An 8,727-nucleotide genomic window follows, 5' to 3' on the forward strand; every position below is an offset into this window, starting at 1 on the left:
TTAAATGATCTCTTTGAACCTTTTCCTGTGCGATGTAAAGCAACTTTCAGAAAAAGCACCTTTTCCAGACTAAGTCACTTGAGCAAAACCTCAAAAGAAATGGAATTCTCTGATCTGTTATGCAATAAATCTGTAACGGTGACTGTCCCTCTGTAGATGGTGATGGACCAAATGTTATTGAACTATCAGCCAGAATTTTAGCACAATTATATTGTAATTGAAATTGATTGAAAAAAATATTTCATCAAAATTTGCCATTGTTAATTTTAAAGTCATTGGGCTTACACATGGTAATTCAAGACCATACACTAGCATCAACAAATTAATACCAAAAGCTAGCTAGTTCAATTTCCTACACAATTCTTGAATTCATGGTTTGGCTCCACAGTCTTCTAAAAATGGGAGCCATAGATATGCCCTCTAAAAAGGGGACAGTTTTCCGAAGGGCATTTAAACAGAACCAGATTAGGGCCTAATTGTAAGAATTATGTACAAAAATTGTTTAGATATTTAAAGGGACAGAGGGATTCCAACAGTTTACTTTGAACTGAAAATAAGAAGTAGCTGGCAATGATTTGTTTTTAAGACAAATCTCACGCATGTACACAGCCACTGTATGCAATTTCCTGCAATAATGTCAATTCTTTACACCAGATATACCTAGAATTTTCTGTAAAAAGGTCATTGCAGACAAACTTTGGTTAAGGAATACTGAAGGATACTTTGGGTAACACAAGTAAAAAAAAAAAAACTAGTTTCTTGCAATCAAAAATTCTTTATACTGCATAATGGACTATATACAATGAAACATGGGATGTATACATCAGTCTTCTTGGACTAACTAAGAAATGTACAATTACAAATTAGTTTTCTTGGAATAGTGAAAGTACCTCAGTACTTTACAAATAGGTGAATGTTGTCACATTAGAAGCCATTTTGAATGTGTCCAGGACTTAAACATTTTTAAAGGGAAATTACTGTGCCTTTGGTTCCTGCTCTCCCTTGGCATCTGGTTTTTGAACTTGGGTGACAGCAGGGGCTCCTGTCTGGGTGATCGGGATAGTACGTATTCCTCTAGGTTCAGGCAAAGCCTAAACAAAAAGAGAAAGCAATTAATCATGCAATGAAAAACAGTTTTAAAAGTCAAGGTTGCAGATTAACTAGACATGGACAATTTGAATGTGTAAACAAGAACACATGAAATAATGTGCATACCATGCGAGGTGCTTCAATAGTGAGGATTCCATCTGAAGTGAGTTTGGATGTAACTGTAGTAGGGTCAACATCCTCTGGCAGTGTGTACCGTCTCTGGAATTCACGAGAGATGAATCCATGCTCGTCTGGTCTCTCTTCATGCTTTCCTTCAACCACAACAGAATTTCCAACAGTCTTTACAACAATTTCCTCAGGTTTGAATTGTTGCACATCGATGTTAGCCTGAAAGAAAAATCTTGTAAGAAATTTGCCGAAATTCTGACTGTACCACTTTTAAATGAATGAGACATTTCACCTTACCCGGAATCCGTCCCGATCGTACTGAATGTTTGGCACACCTGTGCCACGGGTAGCAATTTGACGCCGTGGTCTCCAGAACATACGGCTACGTTGTGGAAACAGCATACCTTCATTGAAGAGGTCCAGTCCAAAATTTTGATCGAAGAGAGACCTTGGGCGGAAAACGTCCCAGTCGCCAAAGAAATCATTCAGCATGTATGGAGCCAGAGACATCTGAAACAGTTTAGAAGCAATTATAACAATCATTTCATGTAGCTATTGCTAGCCCAGTGCAGCCAGACTAGAAAGTGATTAAAGACTAGATTCAAGTGGGCATTTGTTGAAATGTAGTTATTTGGTATGCGTGACTTGCGATGACCAATCGATTTTCTTTAGGAACATCAACTAAGCAAGATAAACTAAGAGGTAGGTTGTGCCCAAGAGAAAATGCATGTAACCCAATTTTCAAGTAACTGATTTCCTGTGCAACGGAAGCGGTTGAAAAGATGGAGAATAAAATAATGCCGTTAAAAATTGAAATACCTGAACCCTTCTGGTTCAATAGCAGTGCATGTTGGCGTACACATCTCTATTCTGTTCGATTCAACGTTAGTGAAACAAAAGCTTTGCAACTCTGAAATGTTAGATACACCCTACCGTTTCTGCAGGCCTACTTAAGATAAGGGTGTAGCATGTATGAACAAGGCAAGAGTTGTGCCGAAGAGCCATGTGCCCGACATTCATTCTATGTACACGCATACGAAACCCTTCAACATCTCCAAAAGTACCGATTTGAAAAATAAGCACATCGCTGAACCTTAAAAACCGAAGTTTTTATTTGTTTCTCGTAAATTTTGCATGTGGTTTAGGTAGTGTTTTATAGACCTGTTTTACACAATTTAAAGATTTGAAAACAATGTCTATATCTAATGGATCGGAGGATACTCTTTGTGGACAACTTAGCTGAATAACCTTTGTAGGTACATTTCATTTACTGATATTGTAGTGGGACAATGAGTATTATTGTGTAATTAAAACACCCTCTGAGTACCAATTAGAGAGAAAGATATGGTAGATAATGCACACTTTGCTTTTGGTTATGCTTGTACTGAGGACTTCGCAAATTTCCAGTTTATCATTTGCAACAGAAGCAATTCATACTACCATACTAATTTAGTAAGCTTATGAAACAAAATGTAATTTTATATTCTGAATAAGACATAGCTGAACATTTGTGAGCTCAAGGTACCGTAGGCTATATTCAGACCAAGGGGCAAACTGCAGCCGTGTTCAAATACTGGAACCTGCATGAACTTTGCAGTAAAGCAACTTTGGGTATAGCGTGGGCATCCGTGTGCCAAAAGTCAGGAGCAGGAAGGAATCAACATCCTATAAAACTTACCTGTGCCTGCTAGTCTGGCAATGGCTCGGATGGCAAAACTACACATCTACCAAGACTTAATTTCTTTCACAAAAATAATTCTCATAAGGTATCAAGTGTTTGCCAGCATTTTAAGTTTCATTATGTAAAACAGCTCTAGTGTTGAAGGCGTTTCATACAAGTTGTTTTAGTTTTCTCATACTTTTGTTCAAAAGGGCTACGACTTCCATGCCCTAAAATCACGGAATATTCATGCACTTTCGTCCGAAAATTCTTAGCATGTTAGAAAACTAAAATATGATTCAAATTAAATTTAATACCGACAAAAGATTAAAAGGAGAAACAAATGTGGCATCTGTTCTTGGCCACATGCAACAGGTTGAATTAAAAAAAAAAATTAAGCAAGAAAATGATTTGTTTGAAGGAAAAAAAAAAAAAAAAAAGATTGAGAATCATGCCGAACGTCTGCCGTGCATAACTAATTCTGTCCCCACTTCTGTACGAGTGCCTGTCGTAAAAAAAAATTCATTCGACTTGAAAAAGTCGCCGTCGCAGGACTATTCTGGTGTACGTGTTGCAACTGTCAAGTGACTGGCCCATTGCAGTTGTACGCTAGATTCTATTGCTTCTAGTAAACTCGAAAAGGCAGCATTTGATTCATCCTATTTGAAACAAAAATGAGTTAAGCGACCGTTTTTACACGTTCTATGAATACTTGCGAGCATGCGTGTGAATTTTTCCAGCATTATCTAAACGAGTGAAATTAGTTTATTAATTACCACTTGAAGTGGTAAGAAAAATCACGTACAATGAAGACCGAGAATGATTAACGTTTCAGGGCTTAGGAAAATATATGGGAACCTTTCCTCCCCCGCCCCCTCCCACCCCTATAGAGGTTTAATATTTCTGTTCGATATTGTGGTAAATAAGTATCAATACATTTAATTACAACTTTCACCATCAGTGAATAAATTACTGTAAGATCTAGAAATACGACTGAAGAATGATGGTTTGTGCGCACAGTTTCTGCCTGTAAACTGTTTCCTTGGCGACACGACTCTCTCGGAATAGGTCCGATCGCATCTGTTTACTCGCTGCAATGATACAGCCGCATTTTAGCGACCCCAACTGCGCGCCCAGCGGAATTCATGCCCGCGCCCAACATTCTATACCTTTGTTCTATACTGTCAATACCATACAACGCGCACCAGTTAATACATCCGTGCAGATTGGGTTGGCGCCAGGATCAGGAAAAGTATCCTGCCGTAAAACTCTGCAAAGTGAACTAGTACAACAGGGCTCGCAACCGCGACCCCAGCGCTTGTTAAGAGCGCTTGAAGTTTTTCCCTTCATTTTTAATTAAGGCTATAGAGTAGCCTACTGGTAAAATAATTTGATATTTCGACAGAAAAAGTGATCGCTGGAAAATGTCTAAGTCCGAAGTATCGTACAACTAAAACGAAGCAAATTATTAAACTAAGAAAGTTCGAGAAATAGCCACATTAATAACACTTAAATGAAACCTCTTTTACTATGAGACGTTCACATCAAAGCAAATCATTCAGCTCACACAAAATGCAGACTACGCAAAATAATAATATACCTTTAACAACTCACTTTGGTTCGATTGGAAACTAAAGTCACGTACAACAGCCAAGTAAAGTATCGTCACACACTCTCAGCGAGTATCTTCAGACAATGCTGTATCCCATTGCTGTCGCACTTATATACTCAAATTGATGTACTATCTGGAATATTCTAGTCACAACGATTTCAGGTGCTTCTGGAGAAGAATCTCCCAGAACTTTCTACACCATTCCATCCGCGCAGCTGTTTGGCATGAATCGACGGCCAGTGACATCGCTCGTATCCAAAGCTGATTGGCTGAACTGAATTCGAGCCCACATCAGCTACGAAGGGGAATGGGGAGCGGTAGAAAAAGGGGCGATTCCTAGCGGAGGGAGGAAAGATTCCACAGAATGAGAGAAATAGAGAATTGTTAACATTTAGCCTGACGCAACCTCAAGTCTACGTTTCTTCTTGTGTAGTAGTCCATTTCCATCGACTTCCGTTTTCTGTTTCATTAAAATTTCATGTTTACCTTAGATCATGAGAGCACACAGCCAGCCTGAAAATTACAGTACCGGTACTATGGTAGGTTATTTGATTAAATGGAGTAATCTAATTAAAGTTTATTATATTTCTGTTAGGGATTTAGAATACTAGTCGAATCATCTCCGGGCAGGCAGAAAAACTGACTGTTTAAAGTATACAAGGTTATTCTAAGTTGTCCACCTCAAACAACTCTTGATCCGTTCAAGATATCGACATTCTGTTTTCACTTTCAGTACCTGTACGGTAATAGTACCAAATACAGTAGAGACAATACACGACACTGAGCGAGATATCGAGGGACAGCTATTGGAGCTCACTCTAGCGGATAGACCTGAACGGTACTGATTCTGTCATAAGAGCACGTGTATTTTTGTGTGAAGTTTTTGGTATTATTTATGCGTTTTCAGTGAGTTGACATAATTAAATAGTAGCATGTGTCATTCCTTGATATCTCCTCTCAACATGAGGGGAAAGGTATGTGCTGTGTTTGGCTGCAGTAATTACGAAGTAGAGAAAAATGCGCGCTCGTTCTTCAGGTTCCCTCGTGACAAGAACATGTAAGTAATATTGTGTTTGCATATATATTCTTCCAGTGACAGAGATTTTTATAGTACTTCATAATCCTCTAACCTGTTCGACCCATGTTTTAACGGGCTTAAAATATAATACGCATATTTTATTGTATAGTGCAGCAGTTAACCTTCAATACCGATGTGTTGTTGTAGGTGTGATCTGTGGGTTTTGAAATGTCACAGAAGCGATTTGGATAAAGTGTACAAGAAAGAAGGGACGTTACGCTTGTATAAGAATTATAAGATCTGTTCAGATCATTTCCAGGCCAGCGACTTTAAAAATCCTCGACTATACAGCCAAGGGTATGTTATATTTTTACTCTAATTGTACGTAAATATTCCTCAAAGCATCACTATCGACAACATTTTCAAACTTTTCTTTCTTTTATCCCTCTTCTCAGATTAAAGCCGGGATTTTATAGATTTTCTTTCTGTTAGTAGGCTTCATGTTAAGAGGAAAATTGTCCAGCTATTAAATGTTAATTCATTGCATCATATATGTAAGGAATGTGCCGATATTTTTATTGACAAATGTCTTAATGTGATGATACATTGTTTTGAAATGAGGAAAAACGACAAATCCAACCGTAAGATTTCAGGCAGGTATGCTAAAGTTAAAAAAGTGTTGCATAAATGAAAGATCAAGCCATTTCACAGCAGTCCATTTCACACCTTGTTTATATGTCTAATTTCAGTCTTTGAATAATAACCTTTTAAGTAATTCTTCATTCATTTATCCAGAATTGCTTTAACAACTTCGAAGTTAATATCTCAATACCACTGTCTTTCTAGACGTAATTTATTTATCCATTTCCGTATATACATTTCCATTGATATTTGAATTTAGCGCGATTTGTTCAGGTCAAGTCACTAGGAGCGCCACCGTCGAATTGTCTCCCATTTTAGCAAGGCTAAATCCGTAAGTGTCGTGTATTGTCTCTACTGTATTTGATAGTACCAAGGGGGTCGTAATCGTACTTATAGTACTGTTTCATTGTATCGGTATCTTCGGAGAGAATGATACTTTTTTAAATGGAACTTCGTTTTTCTTCTACACACAACCTTAAACCTACAAATATTACAAATTCAGCCCCGTAATTATTTTGAAAATCGGACAAGTACTTCTCGAGAAAATGTGATGTATTCAAACGTGGTTAATTTGTCAATTGGTGACTGCGCAGTTCGATTCGCGCTACTTGGGAAACGTGGGTTAGTTGTTGGCATACTGTAGAGAGTTGCTTCACCTTCATCTGACAGTTATTCTCTTTACTGTGCTCAAAAACACTAAACACCTTCATTTTCGCCGTAGGTTACTGGTAAAGCAAAAGCAGATACAGTGGCTCAAAAAAGTATTGGTCTGTCGTTATATGATACATGTGAGGACGAGGAATTGAATGGAATGATAATTGACATTATACTAGAATCCTTGATTATTTATCATCTTGTGTAACATGTGCATTGTATAAAAATATATTTTTTCCATGTCCATATAACTAAAAAACCATAACTTGAAACAACCATTTTTTACTTGCCACCAAAAATAGTATTGGTCTGAATTAACATAACGCAGTTTCTTGATCCTTCATGAATGTTCCAATACTTGGTAGGTTTACCTTTCCTCTTTATCTCATCTGACCGATTTGGCATCGATCGTTCCAAGGTTTCCATAATTTCCTTTGGTATGTTATTGAATTCGGTGAGTAAGGCTTCTTTCAGGTCAGCTTTGTTTGATATTGCATACTTTCTCACGTTTTGCTCCAAATAGTGCCACAAATTCTCGATGGGGTTGATGTCGGGAGATTGTGGTGGAATATCCTCCAACGCTGAGTATTATATAACAGCCATAGATTCGTGTTCAGCGCTGTGTGTTTGGGATCGTTATCTTGCATAAACGAATACTTTGCTGAGAGTCCCATTTTTTTGTACAATTGATGGAAGATGTGTCTTGAGGATGTTCATGTATGCGTTGTGATCCATAGTCCCTTCAATAAAGGTGCCATTCGCACTCGTGCAGCCCCACACCATCAGGGAACCACCTCTATGTTTCGCCGTAGCTGTCAGATTCTTTTCTTCAAGTTCAGAATTCTTTTTCCTCCACACAGTCACTAGTCTGTCTGACCTGAAGAGGGTAAATACTGTATACTCTCATCGGTAAATAAAGACGGTCTTCCAATCCTCATAGCTGTAATTTCTGTGCTCTTTAGCGTACGCAAATCTCTTCTTCCTGTTAGCCTTACTGCTGTACGGCTTTCTAGGGCTGTTCTGTCCACATATCCTTTTTCGCGTAGCACATTTTGGATGGTTTCAGATGACACTTGCACTTCTAAATCTTCTTGTAACGCAGTTGCTATCTTCGGCACACTTACTTGAAGATTTAGGGCCATTCGTGCACAATTTGCCATTACTCTTATACTGATAACTTCGAGGGGCGGTCACTTCTTGGTCTATTGTCTTTGTTCTTTTGTACCTGTACACAATATTTTTAACAGTTGTAACAGCTCTTCCAATAATTTCACTTATGTCCTTGAAAGATTTACCTTTTTGAAATAGTCTCACTGCAATCCTCCTTTCTTCCACGGTTGTTTCTTATATTTTCCTTCTTATTGCTAGCTGTACGCAGAAATAATGCTGAATATTACCTTCCAACGTGTCAGCACAGACATAATGAACCCGAATTGCGGCAGACAGCACGATATCACGATATTGTTTACCAGACCAATACTTCTTTGGCGTGAAATGACGCACGCTGTTGCATTACTGGTCTGTTTGCAAACAGCGTGAATCTCCTTGGCTCCATATTCAACCTACTGATGTACTTGACTATCCTACATATCTACATATGTTATTCCATTATATGTACCATTATTTGTACTATACTGTCCCGTTCATACCACGGCTATGGCCAGACCAGTACTTTTTTGAGCCACTGTACGCGACAGGTTTCCTGTCCTATCCGACTTCCCTTAAGTCAATCCTTGTTCTTTTCTGATCCCAACAGTAATCGGTTTGCGAAGCCTAGAAAATCTTTCATTTTCACGGTCTTAAGTTCATTCTTCGAAAACAAAAAAACAAAAAAAACCAACCCATTTCCCCCCCCTTCTGAGTAGTGTTATAACATGGGGTGATTACCCAGTTGTATTAGGTACTTTAAATAATAGGGGAGAA

The 8,727-nt window shown here is 38.2% G+C and overlaps 1 protein-coding gene across 1 annotated transcript; it reads right to left on the reverse strand.

Annotated features, from left to right (window-relative positions):
- Nucleotides 1-752: 752 nt before the first annotated feature.
- Nucleotides 753-4,695, reverse strand: LOC136871944 (alpha-crystallin B chain). Its single transcript, XM_067145695.2, has 4 exons — nt 4,493-4,695; nt 1,516-1,728; nt 1,216-1,437; nt 753-1,091 (listed from the first exon to the last, which is right to left on the reverse strand). The coding sequence occupies exons 2-4, from the start codon at nt 1,726-1,728 to the stop codon at nt 975-977; spliced, it is 552 nt and encodes a 183-aa protein (XP_067001796.2). The 5' UTR covers nt 4,493-4,695; the 3' UTR covers nt 753-974.
- Between the last annotated feature and the right edge of the window lie 4,032 nt (nt 4,696-8,727).

The sequence above is a fragment of the Anabrus simplex genome, chromosome 1, assembly GCF_040414725.1.
Source record: "Anabrus simplex isolate iqAnaSimp1 chromosome 1, ASM4041472v1, whole genome shotgun sequence".
Classification (NCBI taxonomy): Eukaryota; Metazoa; Arthropoda; class Insecta; order Orthoptera; family Tettigoniidae; genus Anabrus; species Anabrus simplex.